The 25,294-nt window shown below is 38.1% G+C and overlaps 2 protein-coding genes across 2 annotated transcripts; one reads left to right on the forward strand and one right to left on the reverse strand.

Moving 5' to 3' along the window:
* The first annotated feature begins 303 nt into the window (after positions 1–303).
* On the forward strand, positions 304–2,164 carry LOC125189820 (serine/threonine-protein phosphatase 7 long form homolog). The gene is made up of 4 exons (XM_048087051.1): positions 304–1,160; positions 1,228–1,315; positions 1,395–1,844; positions 1,922–2,164. The coding sequence occupies exons 1-4, from the start codon at positions 304–306 to the stop codon at positions 2,162–2,164; spliced, it is 1,638 nt and encodes a 545-aa protein (XP_047943008.1).
* Positions 2,165–3,137: 973 nt separating this feature from the next.
* LOC125189827 lies at positions 3,138–5,009 on the reverse strand. Its single transcript, XM_048087056.1, has one exon. The coding sequence runs from the start codon at positions 5,007–5,009 to the stop codon at positions 3,138–3,140; it is 1,872 nt and encodes a 623-aa protein (XP_047943013.1).
* Between the last annotated feature and the right edge of the window lie 20,285 nt (positions 5,010–25,294).

Below are 25,294 nucleotides of genomic sequence, written 5' to 3' on the forward strand. Positions count from 1 at the left end.
TTTGATGAAGTTGTTCAATTAGTCCGATGATTTGTTGTTTTGTTAATTGTAATGGGTTTTTGTTGATGATTTGCAAGCAATTGATTCTATATGTTTGTAAAATTTGTCCAATTATTGAAGTTGTGAAATTTATCCAAATAGGGAAGAAAAATTGTTGAATCTTGATATTTTTGTTAAGTCTTTTGTCTCCAATTCATGGACAAAATTCAGAAATTAATGTGAGGAATTCACCATACATTGGGTTGTTAAATTGGGTGGATTCTTGTTTGTAATTATTGTTTTGTGAAAATCTTGTAGGATTAGATGACAACTTCAAGTTCTAGAGGGCAATTGTTATATGGACCTGAAGATCCGTCAGTTCTATATCTTCAGAAACAACACATATCAAATAAACTACTGACGGAAGGCACATCACATATTTTCAAAGTTCGCCGGACGGAAAGTAAGACATGGGATGTGGATATTCATGCCAATGTGAGGCATTGGCTTAACATGTTTGGTTTTGGAGGCGTGATCGAATGTGGGAAGTCGATGAAGGTCGACAACGAGCTTATAACTGCTTTGATTGAGCGTTGGAGGCCGGAGACACATACTTTCCATCTACCGGTTGGAGAGGCGACAGTCACCCTAGAAGATGTGCAAGTCCTGTGGGGCTTGAGAGCGGACGGTCGTGTTTTCACAGGCCGTGACCATCATACCAGATATGATGATTGGCCCAGCAAGTGCCGAGATTTGTTGGGATGGATACCCGATGCAGCATCAGAGACAAAGCAAGGCGGTATGCTGATGACCGCTCTGATCAACCAAACGAGGATACCTTTGGGTGATGACCTACCTCCTTATGTCTACATCCAAAGGGCACGTATCCATGCCTTAATCTTGTTAGGAGGATTGATTCTACCAGACACTACTGGGTGTAAGGTTCATTTCATGTGGCTAAATGCATTTGAGGATCAAGACGATGTGATAAATATTAGTTGGGGAAGTGCAGCTTTATCGTACTTGTATCATTATCTGTGCGAGGCTTCCGTGGACAAGAGGAAAGAGTTGGGCGGGCCCATGATTCTTCTGCAGCTTTGGGCGTGGGAAAGAATGCCTACATTGAGGCCGTCATTCGTAGTAGCGCCTGTGCACGAGCCGTATACGCCATGTGGCGCTAGGTGATATATTTAAACATTTATTTGTTTATGCATCTTGAGTTTTTTTTTATACCAATTTTATTTATAGATGGAAAGGAACTACTCAGATAGGAAATGCTCCTAGATATTCGGTGGAGCATTACCGTGATCAAATATCCTTGATTAAACCTGGCCAGGTGACTTTCTCTTTTGATTACTTAATGTATAAATTTATTATGAAGTTAATTTGCGTTTGCATTGCTGGTTTTTTTTTAGTTTGTATGGACACCATATGTGGATCGCATATTGCCAGACTACTGCAATGATGTGAATGAGTGCTATATGTGCGACACTTATTTGGTATGTTGGTCGTATGTCGAGGCGCATGAGGCTGGACGAGTGCGCAGACAATTTAATCGATACCAGGGGATTCCTCAATCCATAGATAGGATGCTCAAAAACGCCGATCATTTGGGTAAAAATGATCGGCGTGGTAAGAAGGGTACTGATTGGGAAAAGATGCATCAGTTCTTCATTGGGGAGTGGGACATGAGGTATGAAAGGTTCCAGGCAACCGTAGATGCCGCGACGATGTCCATAAACATTCCATTGAATCCGGGATATATGGCGTGGTATAACAAGATTACAGTGACGTACCTAACTCAACCTGGGGGGGTACGGACAACTGCTGGGATGAACGAGTCGGCTTCGTCGATTAGATTAGTTGTAAGTTTGTGATATTAAACTATATGCCTTCATTTATTATATACGTATTGATATTTGTATGATTTTCTTTTATGTAGGTTGAGGGTTTTCAGGAGATTTGGCATATGACTACTGAACAAGAAATAGACCCAAGAATACGACGATTTCGTGAAATCGCTAGGCATGCCCTTCAGTCAACGAACCACGGTGATGTCATGGAGTACCAACTTCCCAACACCGCGATGTGGTCATGCCTTTTGAACCACAAGACGTTCCACCACGTCGAAGTCATAGAGTGGGGGGTGCTCGAACTGGTGGGCACGGTAACACAAAACAGATAAGGATGTCGCAGCAGCAGTGGGATTATGTGCAACCAGAGCCTATGAATCCAGAGTATGACCCACCTCAATGGTCTTTGTATCCAAGCCAGGAGTCGCAATCACAGTGGGGGTGTCCCCTCTATTCCCCAAGCCAACCTGAGCCTGATTGGAGTCGTCGCCCATACTCACAAAGCCAAAATGAGCCGCAATGGAGTGGAGCCCGAGCATCAGTCGATTCATACTTCCAAAATTATCAGTTCATGGCTCCTCAACGAGTTGAAGAAGAAGATGATGATGAAGGAGAAGGAGAAGGAGAAGGAGAAGAAGAAGAAAATGAATTTGAAGAAGAAAATGATGACCGAGAAGAGGAAAATGAGGAAGAAGAGGTTCAGAACATCCACGTACAACCTCGACCAGTTGCAGAGGGTCCAACACTAAAAAAAAAGTAGTCCAACACTAAAAAAAAGTAGTCCAACACTAAAAAAAAGTAGTCCAACACTAAAAAAAAAGTAGTCCAACACTAAAAAAAAAGTAGTCCAACACTAAAAAAAAGTAGTAACACTAAAAAAAAGTAGTCCAACACTAAAAAAAAGTAGTCCAACACTAAAAAAAAAGTAGTCCAACACTAAAAAAAAGTAGTCCAACACTAAAAAAAAAGTAGTCCAACACTAAAAAAAAGTAGTCCAACACTAAAAAAAAAATAGTCCAACACTAAAAAAAAAGTAGTTCACAATTATAAAAAAAGTAGTCCAACACTAAAAAAAAGTAGTCCAACACTAAAAAAAAGTAGTCCAACACTAAAAAAAAGTAGTCCAACACTAAAAAAAAAGTAGTTCACAATTATAAAAAAGTAGTTCACACTGTGACACACATAGCAGCATAAACCTTCATTTCTTCAAGACACTGCAAGAAAGTAGTTATTATGTCAGCATTATTATCTACTTAAAGCAAGAAATATTATAAGAACTTACTTGTGCATATAGGCTGCTAGAAACTACATAACACGACCGACTGAGCAATTTCTTCGATCGTGTCCCTCTTGCCCACAATTCCTGCAACGGCGGGGAGCTTTCGGTTCACCTTCCTCGCGGACATCCATTTGATTAGGTATCCTCTTCTTTCTACCACGGCCACGCCTTCGAGGAAGCAACTGCTCAGGGGTGATGTCCAATTTCCATCCAGGTTTAGCCCAATAATCTTCGTGTCTTGGTGCATCCCATGGATGAGGACTAGAATACTGTGCTTCCCATGTAGATTTGTGGAATTTTTTAGATATGAGCTCAAACATAGCGATACCTCTATCTCTAGCAACTGCACAAGCATGTGAGCAAGGAACTCTCCACGTCTGCCACTTCCCACAAGTGCACTTAGAATCTTCAAACTGCACCTTCTGTACATTGTTGCCCTTTGGCTTCCCATCTTCTAACCGTGCCTGACTTCGAATTTGGTAATGTCCTAATCCTCGGTCAAGTACAGAAATGTGATGTTTTTGCCCCTTGGCATCATTCTCAGCAAGTTTGTCCCTCGCCCACGGTGTTAACCGACCTTCGGTGTGCTGTATTTTTGTCTTCTTTTGTGCCCACCATTCCACTGTTCTCCAAAATGTGAGATCAATCAAAGCTCTAATTGGCAACTCTCTTACACCCTTCAAAACATTGTTGTAGCACTCCGACATGTTTGTTGAGGTAACCCCCCATCTAAGTCCATCATCGTAACAAAGAGACCAATTTTCTTTTCCGGCCCTGTTCAGCTGTCGTATCGCATCAGGGCTTTCCTCATGCAGTGCACGCCGCCTTCTCTTATATTTACGCTCTTGAGTTGTAGCACCCAATGCCCACACCATGCCTTTCACAGTAGGACCCTTGCACTTCTGCAAGATATTTTTCCTCACATGGATCAAACAAAATTTATGGTGACATTTCGGCTCCTTTTTCCATTCATCAGAATCCATAGCCTTGAAAATTCCTTTATGCCTATCCGATATGATGCACACCTCCCTCTGGTATTTCACCACATGAATTCTGACATGTTTCAAGAACCATGTCCAACTGTCGCCAGTTTCCTCATCAACAATGGCATATGCAATAGGCAAGCATTTTTTGTTAGCATCAACACCACAAGCAACAAGCAATTTACCTTTAAATCTTCCTCGAAGGTGAGTCCCGTCAATTGTTAAAACTGGTTGGGCCAGCTGAAAAGCATGTATAGCAGCTCCAAATGCCCAAAAACCATAATTGAACACCTTTTTACGTCCGTGACTCAACAGCTCGTTGTGCTTCCACTCAACAATTGTGCCTGGATTCTGTGACTGCAGTTCAAGCATGTAGCTTGGTAACTGTCTGAATGATTCCTCCCATCCACCAAAGACAATCTCTAAAGCCTTTCTCCGTGCATACCATGCCTTCTTGTAACTGATCACCACATTGAATCTTTCATGAATATATGTTTTTATGTTCGAGGCCTTGAAAGAAACATCTTCTTGTATTTGATGTCGTATACACAGAGCAATCATCGCTGATGAAAAGTTAGCATGTCCTCTATTCACACGATGACCTTCACAAGTATGTCGTCTCACCCACTTCCTAATTTCCCAAAGATCATCATGAGCCCTTTGTGTAACAGAGACTTCCCACGAGCATTCATTCGCTTTTTCAGCGTCGGTCTCGCTGATAATAGCTATCCCATCTTCTGTCGTTCCCGCTGGAAATTTGCATACGGCATGCCACCTTCTTAACTTGCTCTCAACGACCTTAAACTGTCTTTGATGCCACAAACTCCACATAGTCATAGCCGTCTTCACATGGAGCTTGGAGTCAAATTTTGTTCCCATACCAATCCGATATGGATGTCTCTCATCCCAGTACATGTTGCTCTATTCATTACCAACTTCATCAAGTACCTCAGAAGGACCACTTGGTAAGTTGCGAAAGAATTTCATCCCCTTGGGAACGTATTTTGGAAGCGGTTGTTCACCTTGCACAACGGGTTTACAAACTACTATCTCATCATCAGAAGCATCACCAAGAGAATCCTCACTTAGACTGGCATCTGCCTCAGATGTTACTGGCGACAATGGTTCATCATTATCTCGTACAATGCGAGTATTATCATCAAGGGTATCTGCAACATCTAAGTCGTTATTTATTCCAACACCAACATTAACAGCATCTGCAACACTCATATCACGATCAGAGCTCACATGTTCAACCCTCGCCGATGATCCAATACCACAATCAACAACGCCATAATCAACACTTGGTGTGATTTCCGAACTTCTCACAGGTGTATACTCAACAAACAATTCAATACAACGAGTAGAATTTTGAGCATCGTTGAACATAAACTCCACACTTTGATCAGTGTAAATCTCAGTACATATATAACTCATAGTGGATGCAAAGACTAGACAATGTCTCCAAGATATTTGAATGACGTGTTGATTCATATCTATTCTCATTGCACCACATATCATTGCAACTAATTCAGAATACGAAACGCACGAATTCAATATAATGGAGCCTCTCGCCCGAGGTGGATCATAACAAATACCCAAGTGTGGAAGTTGAACTATTTTACCACCCCAATACAAACTCACAAATATTTGCATGATTTCTGCATAAGAAAATATAACAAATACAAAAATTAGGGACAATTTTTTTCCTATGAACCCTAATTTAATAAATTAGGGAAAATCAACCTAATCTAACAATATTATTCAATAATTAAGAGTAAGAGATAAACTTACCTAAATATAACGACAAGATGGAAGAAATCTCCGGCAAAATTAACGAAATCGCCGGAAATTAGCTCAAAATCGCGCTGCCTCCTTTTTTTTCTCTCATCTTTCACAGAATGGTTTTTCTGCCTCTGTCTGTCGCGATATGTTCAAAATAGAGACGCATGACCCTTATGCGTCTTAGGGAAAGACGCATGAGGGTCATGCGTCTTTCAATAAAAAAATTAAAAAATTAACAGACGCATGAGGGTCATGCGTCTTTCCCTAAGACGCATATATCTGATGCATTTCATTAATGAATTGTAGCCTAGAACACAAATAGAATTAACCCCAAATTGTGTTCCCCAAATCCAACTAGGTACTTCGCCCGCAATACTATTGTTTGAGAGATCCAATTCTTCTAGATCCAAATGTTTAATGAAATCAGGAAAACTGGACAAGTTACATGAATTTATGTACAACATTTTTAATTTGAGACCTCCATATGAACTAGAGTTGACGTTGCCAACATCTACTGACAAGCTATTGCCAGAGAGAGAAGGCAATGTGAGATTGAGAAGGCTTTGAAAGTTGTCGGGTTGAAAAGTGCCATTAAATTGGTTGTTACTAAGCTCAAGATACAACAATGATGGGAGAGCAAAAAGATATTGGGGGATGTTACCAGATGAATGAGATTGGAAACACCTTCAAACAATGTGGACGGAATAGAACCCTTTAAACTGCAGTTATAAAGAGTCAAAGTGGTCAGACTTGGAAAATTGGTGAACAAGTCCGAAACCGCTACCATTAAAAGATTGTTATGATCTAGTCGAAGAATAGAAAGGGAATGAAGTTGCCAAAAGGATTTAGGCAAAGGGCCAAACAGATTACAATAAGACAAACTCAAAGAGGTGAGGTTGGGTAAATGTGATGATAGAATATGGCTCCAATTATTCCTTTCATGCAAGGATGTGATACTGACATGATCAAGATAGAGCTCTCTAAGCTCTGTTAGATTTTGGACAAGCATCTCCAAATTTGGGTGCTCAAGGATAATCTCTCCAATGTAGTTGGAGATATCGAGACTAGCCAATCTCGTCAAGGATGAAATTTCAAAAGGAACCTGCCCACCAAAGCCAGCATGTGACAAATTCAAGTGTGTCAAACAAGTCAGATTGCCAATACCTTTTGGAATGCGATCATTGTTGAAGTGATTGTAGGCAAGGTTAAGCTTCTTGTTAGGAACCTAAATTCCTAACGAACCGATAAAATGGAAAATAACAATATAAAGAGAATCCGGCGCCCGTTAGGGTCGGCGGAGAGGATAAATACGGATAAATCCTGTGAGGGTCGGCGGCAGAACGGGGCTGAGCGCGGGAGTATTCCCGTCGGCAGCAATTGATTTGTGATTCAAGCCAAGTTGGGCGAAATATTGATTTTGGTTAAATGAATAACAAGATAACAATCTATCCTATTTATAATAAATACTTCTACCCTAACTTATCTAACAAGAAAAACAATATATAGAAAAGATATCGAATCCCTACAATATCTAAACTAAAGAAAGGCAATTAGGGCTCGTAACAACTCCCCCACGGTTGAAATCCACCTTGTCCTCAAGGTGGGAACCACGAAACCACGAAACAACGACAACGGTTGTAAGCAAATGCTTTGGCAATGAGTATCCTCCTGGGTCAAACGCACACTGGATTGATGAACATCTCACTTTATCAATTCCCTGACGACCAGTTTGGCCACTCATTTGTACATACCCCCTACTAGATATCCGTCTAAACCTGATAAATCCTTCTCGGAACAAGATTTCCATGACTTCCTTCAGGATCGGAAGAATAAAAGTCTCAGTCAGGAGCTTGATAGCTATTCTCTTGCGGGAAGAAGAACTAGAGCTGACGCGTTTCACACCCTCTGAAATCTCCATTTTCCTTGAGCTGGGGACAACAGCAAGTACAACATGAGGGACCAATGTTGGATTGGTATCAGGGCTGTCCGGCTGAGAGATCACGGTTGGTGGGGGCGGGTCACTGTCTAACAAACCGCCCTCCTCTCCACTGATATCGGGGCTGCACGGCGGAGCTGGTGGGGACCAACAGGAGGGAGAGCGCTGCAGTGGTGGTGGCGGAACAGCAAGGGCAGCAGGTAGAGAGCTGCTAGATAGATCGTGAAGGAGATGGGGATGCGAGAGGCGTCGAGAATCAGCAGCGCGGGGCGTCGGGCAATTACCCAGCTGCCATGGATGAAATCTGGATGTAGTTGCCGGATTACTCACCTGTCCTTTCCCCTTCACATTGTCACTTGGGTCGGCAATTTCATTCGCCGGAAACCAAGTCTTATCCTCAACTGGTTGTCTCATGAAGCTAGCATCAACGTCCTCATAATCAACCCAGTCCCAATGATCAATAGTATAATGTACAGATTCACTATCTCCACTCAGATGCTTGATATTCTAATGAACCTGTTGTGGGGTGTTGCTGATCATATGCTTGAGATTCTTGTTGCACACGATAGTCCCAACATGTAGGTGGGCGCTGTGGTTGGTGCGTAGGCTGTTCAAGCTGCACTCTTGGTGGGACCCAACAGGAATTCGGGCTGGTTGCCGGCTGCAGCGACTGTGTCAGATGAAGCCCCTGCAGATACCAACTTGAACTAGGACGGAGGGCTGGTGGCAGCCAGTCGAGAGGTTGTTTGTGGCAGGAGCGGAGACGAGTTGGGTGCTGATATGAGTATCCCAGATGGCTGCGGTCTGGCGGTGGTCCCCAGCACGATTTGTTCCTCGTCCGCGGCTGATCTTCATGGTCAAGTTCTTGCGGCGAGCGGAACCGACGCTTCACAAGTCTCTGGTCGTTTGCGTCCATACGCGACTCCAATTTGTCGAAGCGTTCCATAATCCGATCGAACATGTGGGATAGAATGATTTCATCATCGGAATTCATGGATGGAGGATGAGCTCTGGATGAAAGCACCAGTTGTTAGAAACCTAAATTCCTAACGAACAGATAAAATGGAAAATAACAATATAAAGAGAATCCGGCGCCCGTTAGGGTCGGCGGAGAGATAAATACGGATAAATCCGGCGCCTGTGAGGGTCGGCGGCAGAATGAGGCTGAGCGCGGGAGTATTTCCGTCGGCAGCAATTGATTTGTGATTCAAGCCAAGTTGGGCGAAATATTGATTTTGGTTGAATGAATAACAAGATAACAATCTATCCTATTTATAATAAATACTTCTACCCTAACTTATCTAACAAGAAAAACAATATATAGAAAAGATATCAAATCCCTACAATATCTAAACTAAAGAAAGGCAATTAGGGCTCGTAACACTTCTGCAGATATTTAAATTTGAAGAGAGTCGATGAATCCCCAATTCCCCCAGAAATACACTCATTAACGAGCTGCAAACTAGCGACGTGGCCAGAAGCATCACATTGCACACCATGCCACAGACAACACTCAGCACTTTTATTCCATCGCCAAAGTATTGTTGGAAGATAGGAATCGAAGATCAACTCACGCTTGAGTTGAAGCAACAAGATTTCCTGATGAAGAAGGCATTTGTTATTATAAGAATGAGCAATTGAAAATGAAAGACGAAGTTAATATACAAATGAAGAACAACAAGTTTGAAAGCATTGTGAAAGAGGATATTGATAATTCTTTTTGTGTTACAAATGAAGAAAGATGCATGTGGGTTTAAATAGACGACCACTTGAAAGATTAATTAATGGGTGGATGGGTAATCATCATAAGTTTATTCTAAAAAGGAATTATATGTTAATGCGATAGTGATCAATTGTTAACTCATCCCTAATTGCAAACTATAGTTAATTTAAGTCTATAGGATTTCAGAGATTTATTAATCTATAAATTGTAATGTATAATTTCGTTTTTCATTTTTTAATATTAAAAAGATAATAACAACTACTACCTCCGTCCCCCAAAATTTGCTACACTTTGACCCAACACGGGTTTTAAGAAATGTAATGAAAAGTGAGTTGAAAAAGTTGGTGGGATGTGGGTCCTACTTTTAAAGTATTAGTTTTATAATAAAATGTGAGTACGAATGAGTTAGTGGAATATGAGGTCCACTACCAAAAATAGTAAAAGTGAAGTGTATCAAATTTTTAGGGACGGACCAAAATAGTAAATTGTATCAAATTTTCAGGGACGGAGGTAGTATCAATTTAGGGTTTAAAACGCAATATTAATATAGTGCATTAAATATATCAACACGAAGACATGCCAATGTGAACACAATTTCATATTGACATTGTACAAGCAATGTATTGACATATCATGTAAGATGTATTGATATAAAGCTGTTTTACGAAATGAAAATTTTATTAAATTTTGACATTGAAATTTATGAATGTTTATTTTAATTAACCATGGATTAAAATTCTAATATAGTCAAAATTTCACTAATAGTCCGTTGACCGTTAACCAATCCGACGATGATATCATTTGTTTAGGACTCGATTTCAAAAAGTGAATGTTCTGGACCAACTTCTTATTTCAGTCATATATTTAGGATCAAAATTGTACTTTACTCTTTATTTTTAAATAAGACCAATATTATCTAAGGCAAAATTGATATACTCATTGCACCGAAAAGTGTTCGATAAAATGCTTGAAGGAGAGGATTTAGAGTGGTAATTGTAGGAGAGGTTAAACTTCGCCACATATTTGATGATGAAACGAATATAATTGGCATAAGTCACATAAGTGCCACGTGCCCAGCTTCATTTTATATACTCTCCGTTTTCTAAAAATAATACTTAAAACAACAAAAATTTTAATATAAAATTAGTAAAATAAGAAGATAGAAAAAAAATGTGAGTGAAAAATAAGTCTCATTATACTAAAGAGAAAGAAATTTTTAGAATAGAAATTTTCTATTTTTAGGTAACATACTAAAAAGGAAACAGAGTCTACTTTTAGGTAACTGGGAGAGTATATATTTTATGCTTGTTGTCTAAAAACTTTTAACTGGTATCATTAATTTTATAAATAACAAAAACAAAATTAAATCCTGATTTTTTTAGATTTTCATAAAACTTGAAATATATACTCCATCTGTTCTATAAAAGATGTCTCACTTTTTTTTTTAGTTTTTCCAACTAAAGATGTCACAATTCTATTTTTGGAAAAAAATTTCTCTCACACTAATATAAATATTAAATATTATATTTTCTCTCTCCACTTTTCTCACAAGACAAAAACCTCCTATGAGAAAGAGGGAATACTATAATTTATTGCAGTGAGTTAATGTAACACAATTATATTCTGAAAATGAATGATAAACTACATGTATAAATAAATAAGGACAACACATATTTTGTGAATTCCACAAGTAAATAATGGACTGACATGTTACTTTCATGATTTCATCAAAGCTACAATGAGTTGACTTGAGGTCAATGGTTGTCCCAATCAGTGAATTATTGGGGGAAAACTCCAATAATTTACAACTGTGAATTGATCATAGAATAGTTTCTGATGAGACAACAATGTTTTCAATATTTTAATTTCCTCATGATAAATTATTTTTTTTCTATATATAATTTATTGTTACCATTACTGTTAGCCTAAAAGTATACAAGTAATTAATTGGAAATTTTTATGGCTATGGAGTGATTTAAACTATCGTAAAAACCTTTGTAGGAACAATTATATTACTTGTGACTTACTTGTAAATTCAGTGCAATAATGTAGTAGTACTATAGAATTGGAAAGACTTGGAAATTGACTTGAGGTCTTCGGGATCAGTTGACAGGCTAAGTATTTGAAGAAATCTTTTTCTTGTTTGAGATTTTTATTGTCGGAGAAAAACTATGCAATGCCGTGTCTTAAACGATGCATTATTGTAATTTTTCTCTAGAAAAACAAAGTAAATTAGATGACATTGTAAAATATGTCGATGACTTCACGTTTTAATTATAGGATTATTTGCAATTTTTTGTGTGAGGATGTGGCATTGTTCTCCATATAGTTTGATTTGTGAAATAAGATCAAAATTATCTAAGGCCTTTTAATTATGTTAGCAAATTTTTTACATGGGATGATGTAGCACTTCTTTCCATATGTTAATTTGTGAAATAAGATCAAAATTCCCTAGCTGTTAAAATAACACCTTAGATAAATTGTAGGTATTTCACAGTACTACTTTCATTACATAGGTTAGCGATTTGATGTATTTCATGATTTAATTATATATATTACAATTTTTTAATATCATCATTTTCCACGTATTTAATTTTTGAAATAAGACCAAAATTAACTAAGACAACACCGATGTCTGATATGCTCATTGTTGGATATTTTAGTGTAATTGGATTAACTTGAATGATCGGTTATTGTTATAATGATACATCATTTAAGTATGGAGGTGCGGAGTGCACGCTTATTTGAATTCGTTATAATATTAGGGGCGAAGCTCCTAGATAGATGAACGAGGGTCCGGGGGCAGCGCCCCCGGGTAGCGGGGTCCAAGGGGCGGCAGCCCCTGGCGGGGTCCAAGAGGCAGAGCCCCTGGCTGGGGTAAATTTTTTATTTCCGACAAAGTTACTGTATCGGAAATTCATCCGAAAATATAATTTCTAAAAGTCAAAGGACTAAATTGCAAATTTGGAAACCTTTGAAATTCGGTTATTTTCGGTTTCATCTCCCAATAGTTGCAATGTTTCATTGCACTGTTTTCATCATCTTCTTCTTTTACTGATCATTTTCTGGTTCAAAGATATCGAAAAATAGAGACATATGATATTCTAATACTCTGAATTTTATCCGATCAAACATTTTGGTTGAACCCCGAAATTGATTTGATCTGAAAGTGATAAACACGACTTTCAGATATCCAGTTATTTGTTTCTCTGTTTTAAATTTCCCTAGCAAAGATCAAATCAATATGTCGAACAAAGAAACAATGAAGGAAGGAGCGAAAGGTTTTGCAAAGTTAGATAAGTTTGCTGGCCAGGACTTTAGACACTGGCAAAAGAAGATGCTTTCATGCTGACAAATCTCAAGGTGGTGTACGTTCTAAGTACTCCCATGCCCGAGGCTGTTGATAATGAAACTCTGGAACAGACGAGGAGGCGGATGAAGTGAGAGAACGATGACTACATATGTCGTGGTCACATCTTAAACGGTATGTCTGATTCCCTCTTTGATGTGTATCAAAATGTAGAGTCTGCTAAGGAATTGTGGGATTCTCTCGAAGCCAAGTATATGGCAGAAGATGCCTCTAGCAAGAAATTTCTTGTTGGTTGATTCGAGGCCTGTCATGGAACAATACAATGAATTGTTGAGGATATTGGGACAGTTTTCCCAATATGATATGAAAATGGATGAATCTATTTATGTTTCTAGTATTATCGATAAATTGCCACCTTCTTGGAAGGATTTTAAAAATAATCTGAAACACAAGAAGGAGGAACTGAACTTGGTCGAACTTGGAAGTGATTTCCAAATTGAACAGTCCATACGTGATATGGAAAAGAGTTCTGGTGGTAATACTAAAAACGTGGTTGGTTCTTCTGTGAACATGGTGGAAGAGGGTGAATCCTCAAAGGCTGGTAAAGAGAAACGTAAGTTTCAAGGGAAACGAAAGTTTCAATGTTATAATAGTAAGGATGGGAATAAGAAGCCCAAACTGACTTGCTGGAAGTGTGGCAAATCCGGGCACTTCAAGAAGGATTGTAAGTCTGGAAAGGGTGGAGGAAAAGGGAGAAACGAGGCTGGTCAAATTGGATCCAAGGATCCGGAAAAGCAATCAGGTTCGTCTTTTGTACCTAATGATCATTCGGTTGAGAATTATTATGCATCAATAATCTCTGAAGCATTTTATGTGCAGGATGATGATATCTCATGGTGGATTGATTCGGGTGCAACATGTCATGTATGCAAGGATCGTCAATGGTTCAAGGACTTTAAACCAATTGAAGATGGATCTTCCTTGAAGATGGGCAATGTTGCAACTGAACCAATCAAAGGAATAGGATCTGTTAGCCTAGTATTTACCTCTGGAAATTCGTTGTTGTTAGAAAATGTTATGTAAGTACCTGGAATTTGTAAAAACTTAGTTTCTGGTATTGTATTGAATAGTTGTGGCTATAAACAAGTATTAGAAAGTGATAAATACATTCTGTCAAGGCATGGTAATTTTATTGGCTTTGGTTATCTTTGTGGCATGTTTAGGTTGAATCTAGATGTCTCTTTTGTGAATAATTCTGTTTGCATGACCTCTTCAAGTATTGATAATCATGTTAGTAAATCAGAATTGTGGCATGTTAGACTTGGACATGTTCATTATAAGAGATTAAAAGATATGTCGAAAATGAGTTTGATACCTGCTTTCGAGTTGAATAATGAAAGGTGTAAAACTTGCATGTTAACTAAAATAACTATACAACCTTTCAATAAGAATGTAAATAAAGAAACTAAGGTATTAGAACTTATACATAGTGACTTGTGTGATTTTCATTCGACTCCATCACTTGGTAACAAAAAGTATATAGTTACTTTTATTGATGATGCTACTAGATATTGCCATGTCTATCTATGTCATTCAAAAGATGAAGCTCTTGATAAATTTAAAATCTTTAAGGAAAGTGTAGAGCTTTATCATGGTGTGAAGATTAAAACTCTTCGCACTGATAGGGGAGGTGAGTATTATGATCCAGCGTATTTTGAATCGACTGGTATAGTACATCAAACGACTGCTCCATATACACCACAACAAAATGGTGTAGCTGAAAGAAAGAATAGAACGTTGAAAGAAATGATTAATTCAATGTTGTGTTATTCTGGCCTAAGTGAAGGATTTTGGGGTGAGGCTATGTTAACAGCCTGTTATTTGTTGAATAGAGTTCCTAACAAAAGGAACAAGATTACCCCTTATGAACTTTGGCATAAGAAACCTCCAAAATTGAGTTATCTTAGAGTTTGGGGTTGTCGAGCAGTGGTAAGACTAACTGATCCTAAAATGAAAACCATAGGTCAAAGAGGCATAGATTGTGTGTTTCTGGGGTATTCAGAAAATTCTGTTTGTTATAGGTTCTATGTCTTAGAACCTAATGACTATGTATCTGTGCACTCTATTATTGAGTCAAGGGATGCTGATTTTGGCAATGAGGATAGATTCACGTCTATACCTAAACCTGGAGGCATGATTGTAAGGTCTAGTAACTCTGATGATGTTACTGGAAAGGTGATAGATACACCTCCTGAGGCTAGGAGAAGTAGTAGAGCAAGAAAAGCTAAGTCCTTTGGAAATGATTTCCAATTGTACTTACTTGAAGGATCAAGAAATGAAATTAATTTTCAATATCAATATTGCTTTACTATTGGTGATGATCCAAGGACTTACAAAGAAGCTATGGCTTCAAGAGATTCCGCTTTTTGGAAAGAGGCAATCCAAGAGGAGATGGATTCTATAATCCAAAATGGTACTTGGATACTGACTGATTTACCACCTGGTTGTGAAGCTTTAAATAGCAAATGAATCTTCAAAATGATGATGAAGGTGGATGGAAGCATAGACAAATATAAAGCTAGATTGGTTATCCAAGGCTTTAGGCAAAGGGAAGGAATTGATTATTTTGACACCTATGCTCCTGTTGCTAGGATTTCCACAATTAGATTATTGTTAGCACTTGCTGCTATACATAATCTTGTAATTCACCAAATGGATGTCAAAACTGTCTTCTTGAATGGTGAATTAAATGAAGAGATTTATATCAAACAACCAGAAGGCTTTGTCATGCCTGGTAATGAACATAAGGTTTGTAAATTGGTAAAATCTCTTTATGGACTAAAGCAAGCCCCCAAACAATGGCATCAGAAGTTCGATGACGTAGTATTGTCTAATGGTTTTGTATTAAACAAAGCAGACAAGTGTGTATATAGCAAATTTGATGCTACCGGTAAAGGGGTTATCATTTGCCTATATGTGGATGACATGTTGATCTTCGGTACTGACCAAGATCAAGTTGATAAAACAAAGGAATTTTTGTCATCTAAGTTTGAGATGAAAGACATGGGGAAGGCTGATGTGATTCTTGGAATTAAGATCACACACGGAGAACAAGGAATTTCCATTTCTCAATCACATTATATTGAGAAGATTTTGGAAAAATTTAACTTCAAAGATTGTTCTCCAGTTAAGACTCCTTTTGATCCTAGTGCAAAACTCGTACCTAATAAAGGAGTTGCTGTAAATCAGCTTGAATATTCAAAGGCTATTGGATCACTAATGTATGCTATGATTAGTACTAGACCCGATATAGCCTTTGCAGTTGGAAAGTTGAGTCGATATACTCATAATCCAAGTTTAATCCATTGGCAAGCCATGAATCGAGTATTTAAGTACTTAAAAGGAACAATGGATTATAGGTTGTCTTATTCTGGATTTCCTTCTGTTCTTGAAGGTCATTCGGATGCAAGTTGGATCACCAATATGGAAGATCATTCTTCCACAAGTGGTTGGGTATTCCGTCTTGGAGATGGTGCTATATGTTGGGCATCAAAGAAACAAACTTGTATAAGAAATTCAACAATGGAATCGGAGTTTGTGGCATTAGCAGCAGCTGGTAAAGAGGCTGAATGGCTAAGAAATTTGATATATGAGATTCCATTGTGGCCTAAACCGATATCACCTATATCTATCAGAAGTAACAGTGTTGCTACCTTGGCTAAGGCATATAGTCAAGTGTATAATGGAAAGTCAAGACACTTAGGTGTTAGACATAGCATGATTCGTGAACTTATTTTGGATGGTGTGATATCTGTGGAGTTTATAAGAACTCATGATAACTTAGCCGATCATTTAACCAAAGGGTTAAGTAGAGATCTTGTGTACAAATCGGCTATAGGGATGGGATTAAAGTCCACTACAAATCTCTGATATTAAGATACCCAATTCCCATTTAGTATATGACACTAGATGCAGAATTCAATGTGGAAAACTTAATGTTGGAGATTGGAACACATTTGAAAATCGTCCCAAGGTATGTGTTCGGACCTACAAGTTAATGGGGTTGAATATATAGATTCTTAATAGTTCTTTTGAAAAATTGCAAATGTAGGTGCAAGAATAAAGGAGCTACCTATATAAGCATGAAGTTTAGCCGCTTCAAGAAGCTGGGACTTGGTTTCGATATGCTTATGAAGGATAAGGACATAGGCTAGTAAAATATAGTGTCAAGATAGAACTATTCATATGTAAACTTTTGTGTACATTATCTTCGTGTATTCAATGGGAGTTCCCAGGGTTCTAACCTTAGAGACACCCGGGGTATTCGAATATTTGGAATGTGTAATGTACTAATATGGAATTCAATCGTTACGATATTTCATTTATGCAAAAGTTTGAATGTTTGAGATGACTTGTTTTAGTTAATCAAGGATTGCACTAAAATAGGGGAGGATTGTTGGATATTTTAGTGTAATTGGATTAACTTGAATGATCGGTTATTGTTATAATGATACATCATTTAAGTATGGAGGTGCGGAGTGCACGCTTATTTGAACTCGTTATAATATTAGGGGCGAAGCTCCTAGATAGATGAACCGGGGTCCGGGGGCAGCGCCCCCGGATAGCGGGGTCCAAGAGGCAGAGCCCCTGGCTGGGGTAAATTTTTTATTTCCGACAAAGTTATTGTATCGGAAATTCATCCGAAAATATAATTTCCGAAAGTCGAAGGACTAAATTGCAAATTTGGAAACCTTTGAAATTCGGTTATTTTCGGTTTCATCTCCCAACAGTTGCAATGTTTCATTGCACTGTTTCATCTTCTTCTTCTACTGATCATTTTCTGGTTTAAAGATATCGAAAAACAGAGACATATGATATTCTAATACTCTGAATTTTATCCGATCAAACATTTTGGTTGAACCCCGAAATTGATTTGATCTGAAAGTGATAAACACGACTTTCAGATATCCGATTATTTGTTTCTCTGTTTTAAATTTCCCTAACACTCATTGCGCTGAAAGTTGTTCGATGAAAAACTTGAAGGAGACGATTTAGAGTGGTAATTGTAGGAGAGGTTAACCTTCGCCACATATTTGATGCTGAAGCGAATATAATTTACAAGTTTGATATCAAAATTAGTCAAAGCTGCTCGGCCCAACCCAAAAATTTAAGATTTAGTATTTGGATCCAATGTCATTATACAATGATACTCCCTCCGTACGCGAATAGGAGTCCCGTTTTACCATTTTAGTCCGTCCGCGAATAGGAGTCCCGGTTCACTTTTACCATAAATAGTATAGTGTCTCACCTTCCACTACTCATTTCACTCACATTTCATTTAAAACTAATATATACAAGTGGGATTCCTATTCTGCTAACTTTTTTCCACCCATTTTTCTTAACATTTCTTAAAACCCATGCGGCAAAGAAATGAGACTCCTAATGACGGATGGAGGGAGTATAATTTAGTTGGCTGATAAATTGGCTTGTTATTGGGCTGGGCCGGGCTATATTTTAGGTTCAACAAGATTTAGGACAGGTGAATTGGGCCACAAACACCGGGCCAATCCTACTTGATAAATAATGTGTTGGTCTCATGGGCTATTGGATAAGCCTTATTATTATGTTGTTTTGTTAGCCCGATCCAAACTCCCGAGTTGGGCCAGTCCCATATTTACCAATTCTTCTATAGGAAAAGTAAAAAGCAGTCGTTGCTAATAACAAGTGGCATAGCTGAATTCCGAGTTAGGAGTGAAAATCTATTTGGGGAATTTTTTGAAAAATATAGTATTAATTAGAAGGGTATATGTTGCAAATGAAACTGTTTTATTCATCTTTTAGTGGCTTCAGCACATTCACTTCTACACATTTGGCTAAACCTTTTGTGTCACTAAGTTATTTCAATACATAGGAATGTTTAAAAGTGCCATACCATTCTGTAACATTTCATTCCAAAATTCATAACATTGTACTGTTAGAAATTTGGACTTCCACATGACTAATTTAATGTGTATGGCTATCTTTCAGTTGCCCAATTAAAGTGATCCAATAAAGATTAAAGTTTGGGCTAAAGTGTATTTAATTGTTATGGAAATAAGTGTAGATACCATAAAGTGATTTTCTATTTGATGAGGGACCGAATAGAAAATAAAGGGGTTTATATTTAATATAAATATAAGCTAGGGTTATGGTCCCCAGACGTCAGAAGAACATTCGATATCTCTGTATTCTCTCGGCAGACATCGTTTGGAAGATCCATAGCCGCTGCAAAGCAATTCCACCGTTCAATTCGTTATGGATCAAGGTACGCTTCCGCTCTATAGTTTATGCTCCTTCTCCGTCGTTCTCGGTTAATCATCATAGAGAACTTTAAGTAATTGTTCACTCAATTAATCCAACATGTACAACCTACAAACTTTAAGATAAAAGCACGCACACAATTGAACACATAGGGAGCCACAAAAGCTAAGCTAAACCACTATTTATTTCACTCTCTTACATAAAACACAAATAACATTTCCAGCATTACTGCCTCCTGACTCGATTCGTTGCTGCTGCTGCTCTTCTTGCACGTCTTCTTCTCATGTCTCTGGCAATGAACACGCCTTCAACAACCTCTTCTATATTGCCAAAGTATTTCTCTCTAAAGCTTCGACAAAACAAAAGTAGCCACACGATGCTTCCTACTCCCACAACATATCCAACTGCAGCACACACGTATTCCCACTCTATCTCCTTCTCCTCATCCCCATTTTCATCATATCCCGGTAGTGGCACATTAGTATTACTGCAGTTTATGTCGAGAGGGAAACAGCATAGCCCCGAATTTCCTTCAAATGAGTCAGCTGGGAATGTTTGAATTTGTGGCCCTTTTGGGATCACTCCAACAAACTTATTGTAGGAGAGATTCAATTTTGAAAGGAATGTCAGCCCTCCAAGCTCCTCCGGGATCGGCCCTGCTAGTTGGTTCACCGAGAGGTCGAGTGATTCGAGATTTCTCAATTGACCGAATGATTTTGGGATGCTTCCATTGAGGGCATTGTTGGACAAGTTAAGATAATGAAGTGAGGTAAGATCACCAATCGCATTTGGTAACTTTCTATAGAAACTATTGGAAGATAAATCAATAGTACTAAAATCTGCCCAAACCTTGGAAAGCTTCACCATTTGCCCTTTCACCATTAATGTCACGTCAGCCTCGTAATAATTGATCTCTCTCAACTTTCCATTATTGGGTATCATCATTGACGTCCAACTAAAGAAATTGATTGATTCAAGACTTCCGGTAAAATGATGGAAGATACATCTAGAATTTGGAGATATGGCCAAGTGGTGTGACATCTTAAATCCCCATGGAATCTATTGGAGTGCAAAACAAGAACAAACAAATACAATGATAGCATGCACGGGAAAGTTTCGTTCATCATGTTGTTGCCAACGTTCACGTGGGCCAACGACGTGCAGCTCTTGAGGGACTTCGGGATCTTCCCTTCTAGTGTATTATTGTTGAGATCCAAATAAGTTAGTAGATCACAATTCATAGGAAAAATATTTGGAATGCTACCGCTGATGTTGTTTTGACTCAGGTCAAGAAACCCAACATTTTCAAGCTGGAAAGGGGGTATGCTGCCGCTGATGTTGTTACGACTCAGATCGATCTGCCTAATTTATTTTCATACAACTGAAGAAAACTGAGTTGTGTGGCATTGCAGAGGCAGGTTGGAATTGTTCCACTTAATTTATTTCTAGAAAGGTCAAGATCAAACAGTTCTGTGGCATTACAAATGGAGGTTGGAATTGATCCACTTAAACTGTTATTAGTAAGAGACAAGTCAGAGAGTTGAGATTCAAGTGGAATGGGCAGATGCAGGTCGCCCCTAAGCTGGTTAGACTGCAAAAATAGGGTGTCAAGAGAAGAAGGGATATGGAAAGGCTTTTGCAGATTTGTTAGAAGATTAAAGGAGAGGTCCAAATTCACAAGTTGTGTTCCCAAAATCCAACTAGGTATTACCCCCACAATCTGATTGTTTGCGAGATCTAATGTCTCCAGATCCACATGCATGATGAAATCGGGAAAACTGGACAAGTTACATGAATTTAGGTACAACCCTTTTAATTGGAGACCTCCATATGAACTCGAATTGATGTTGCCAACATCTACTGACAACTTATTTCTGGATAGAACAAGCAATGTGAGATTGGGAAGGCTTTGAAAGTTGTCGAGTTGAAAACTGCCATTAAATTGGTTGGATCTAAGATCAAGTTCCAACAATGATGGGAGAGCAAAAAGAGAGCGGGGGATGTTACCATAGAATGAATTATTACTCAAATCAAGATGAACGAGATTGGATAGACCTTCAAATATAGTAGGAGAAAGTGAGCCTGTCAAGGAGTTATATGACAAATCGACATGAATCAGCTTTGTTAGGTTACCAAACAATGTGGAAGGAAGTGAGCCTATCAAGGAATTACGTGACAAATCAACATAAATCGTTGTTAGGTTAGCAAACAATGTTGAAGGAAGTGAGCCTGTCAAGGAGTTACGTGACAAATCAACATGAATCAGATTTGTTTGTTTAGCAAACAATGTAGAAGGAAGTGAGCCTGTCAATAAGTTATATGCCAAATTCACATGAATAAGCTTGGTTAGGTTAGCAAAGGTGGATGGTATTGAACCCTTCAAACTGCATTCAGTAAGAGTCAAGGTGGTCAGACTTGGAAAATTGGTGAACAAGTCATCAAGCGCTACTGCTGAAAGATTGTTCCGATCTAGTCTAAGAATAGAAAGGGAATGAAGTTTCCAACAGGATTTAGGCAAAGGAGCTTGAAGACTACAAGCAACCAAGCTCAAAGTGGTGAGGTTGGGTAAATGTGATGATATAATATGGGTCCAACTTTCCCTTGTTGGAAGATCTGGAGTATTCAGCAAGACATCTTCTGGAGTATTCAACAAGACAAATGTTGGAAGATCTGGAGTATTCAGCAAGACATCTTCTGGAGTATTCAAATAAGACAAAAGATTGAGGGAAATCTTACCTTGTATAGCACTATTCTAGCTTATATATAATATACAAATTCATTGTGAATAATATAACAAAGAATTTATCCAATTCTACATGGCATCCGAGCAGGTTAGCCTCTGAAAAATATCATCATAGCCCTCAAATAATAATCCCAGAACAGATATACAATTCTCGACCGAGACGGCGAGAAACCAACAATCAAAATGACCGACGAGAATAAGGAACAAATCGAGCCGATTGCCGAGAAGATCATATCAAGTAAAAGCGTTACCGTAGCCTTCAAATTGAACGGCTCCAACTATTCACTGTGGGCTCGCCTAATGAAGGTGGCCATCGGCGGCAAAGGAGTCTACCGCCACATCACTGGAAATCCGACTCCACCGGGACCGGGAGAGAAGGGATACTGATGCACTATTTATTAGCACTAAAAATACCTGCAAGTTTACAGGGTAGATCTAGTATAGCTAAAGGTCAGTACCGGGATATCGAACACAGGGAATAAGATTGCAACTGGCTATCATATACTAAGCGTCATATACTATCTAGAGACACGCATTATTTTTTGTTTTTGGTTTTATAAACTAGACATAAATATAAATAAATAAAATAAAATGAAATAATACAAAACAGGCTAAAGAATGTAGAGTTTTAGGATCCAACCACTACGACCTAGTGATGATTAATCTCATAGAACCTTTCGCGATTCTAGAATAAGCCCTCTCTCGAGTGCACCTATCCAGTAGATTAGATTCTAACTATCAAAGTCTCCTTCCAATAGATTAGATTCTAACTCCTTAAGTTCCTAAGACTCAAGTCCTCACAAAGGGTCCCCTCTCTCGAGTGCAGATAAACCTATGTGTTGTACTCGTTCCTTTTACCACGTAAAACTAGTTATCTCTCTATTAATCTAGTTAAACGGACATAATTCTAAAGTTGGCCAGACAAAAGAACAATAAAAGCACAAGAACAAGCAAAACAATCACAAGAGCTAGGAAAAAGTTCAATTCAATAAATCAAAATATGTTCATATTAGTCTTCACCAAAAAACATACAAAAGATATTTAACTACTCATAGACAAGTAGTAAAATCAATAAAAGTACTAGACATAAAGAAATTGATAAAACCCAAGGTTGAATCTTCAATCTTCAGTCTTCTCTTGCCTGGATCTGCAGAGCTCCGCTCCAATGGAAGATGGATGATTAGGTGTGGAATATGAGATGGATGAATGTGTAGAGGGGGTAAGGATTGGAGGCTCTGAGATGAAGATTAAAATTAGGTTTAGAGGTTTAGTTAGGTTTAGAGGTATTTATAAGCTGGAAAAAGGTTAATTTTCGTGGCCTTCAAGATATGGGAGAGATTTGGCTTCACAATATAATAATTTATTTTCTTCCGTGAATTTCCGCCTAAATTCCCGTCAGCTTTGACTGCACTGCGCAATTTTCGTAGAATAGTCATAACTTTCTCCACAGAACTCCGATTGAGACGTGCGAGATATCCATGCGAAGCTCTTTCGAAGACGAAGAGAATGGTATGAATTAAGCACTGATTGGACTTCAAACTTGCTGGCAGAATGGGATCGAACAGAGGCTGCTGCACCTTGGTCTTTTTGCACCTTTTTCTATCTTTTTCTATCATTTATCAACAAACACATTAAAAATACCAAATGTATAACATATGCAATTTAAGAACATAATTTGCATTATTGACATTTAAAACAAGTCAAATCTAGCCCTTAAAAACATGCAAAATCCGTGTTTGTCAACTCCCCCAAACTTAATTATTTGTTTGTCCTCAAACAAAACAAGAGAAAAACAAATTAAGAAACACGGATGCTAAGAACTAGACTTCATAGTTGCCTCAAAAATTTTAACAAGAAATAAAGAGTTTGACAATAACACAAATCAAATCAAGCAAAGCTTATTAATGCATTTTCATTACTAGCTCGTTGATCACCTTGAAATACATGCGCTCACAAGTGTTTAGAAGTGTGTTTATCACTCACTCTCAAAGTGTATGTTGGGAAAAGTGTATTCTCTCAGATCATGCAACATGCAAAGTTTACCATAGGCTTGCTCGAAGTCTAATCCCTCCTCTACTTGATGTGATTAAAATCAAAAATCCGAAAGGTCTTTGTTTTAGGTTATAATGTAGGCTCTTTGATAAGGTTAGGAAATATGGCTAAAAAGTGACTAAACCCAAACATAGCAAAAGTGATCAAGTTCTACTACATCAAACTTAGCACCCCACCAACAATTCGAATCTCGGTAAATTCTAGACTTTGTCTAATTTTCTTCTCACTTCCCAAATTCCTTTGATTTTCTTCTTCTTTTCTTTTCATTTTTTTTCTTTTGTACATCCTTTTTTTTCTTTTATGCACAACCAAATATCTCATTCAAACCACATATGTCTATGCACTTTTCACAAGTAAGCACACTACTTTTCTTTCTACCTTATCTCTCCAACTCTTTTCATAAAATATTGACTAAAATTCCCCAAGAGTATATGGATATTCCCCTTTATTTAGCTTCCAAAGAAAAAGGCTTTAAAGGCTCAAAGTGGCTAGCTAGGGAAAAAATGTTTTGAGTAAGGTCAATAATTTGGATATATAAAGTAGCTAATAAGGATGGCCTAACGTCCTCTTTTATCATTTAAACACTATGTAGACTTAGGCAGACTAGGAGCAAGTTCTAGAAACAAATACATGAATGCAGATAAATCACACAAGAAGGAAATAATAGCTCAAGTCTCACAAGGTATAAGCATGATTCAAAGCAAACAAGCAATTCATTAATTGTGCACATTTTCACTGAACCTTCAAATCAATGCATCAAGTCAACTCAACCAACACATAAACGAACTTTTTATCATAGGCAACTCGGTCTGATGTCCCTAAACATGAGTATTTCTAAGTTTTCTAATGCTCATGACAAGATTCACCTCGGGTTTACTAAAAAAAAAAAATTAACAAAAACAACTAAACTCACGGTCCACCACTTCATCCCTCCAAACTTATTCAAAACTACGTCAAGAATAAGTTTGAAAAGTCGGTAGGGATGTGAGTAAACTAAGAAAATAAAATAAACTAAAACAAAATTAAATAAAAAAATGATACCAATGTTGGGTTGCCTCCCAACAAGCGCTTGGTTAACGTCTTTAGCTTGACGTTCTTTGAAGCTCAAGTTATCCCTCATTCTTGGGACTTCCTTTGGGATGCCTTTTGTACCTCATCTGAGCTCGACGGAGCTTATTGGAGCGTGGAATAATCCATTGTTGTGCTCCGTGCTCTCCTTAGATTGCAGCCCTCGCAAAACCAAAAAAATAAAATAAAATAAAATTTAAATAAACTATATAAAATATTACACTCTAAATTAGTATTATCAACCGTTTTACAATATCAGCTTAAAGCAATAATAATCCCCGGC

This window comes from Salvia hispanica, chromosome 1 (assembly GCF_023119035.1).
Source record: "Salvia hispanica cultivar TCC Black 2014 chromosome 1, UniMelb_Shisp_WGS_1.0, whole genome shotgun sequence".
Lineage (NCBI taxonomy): Eukaryota > Viridiplantae > Streptophyta > Magnoliopsida > Lamiales > Lamiaceae > Salvia > Salvia hispanica.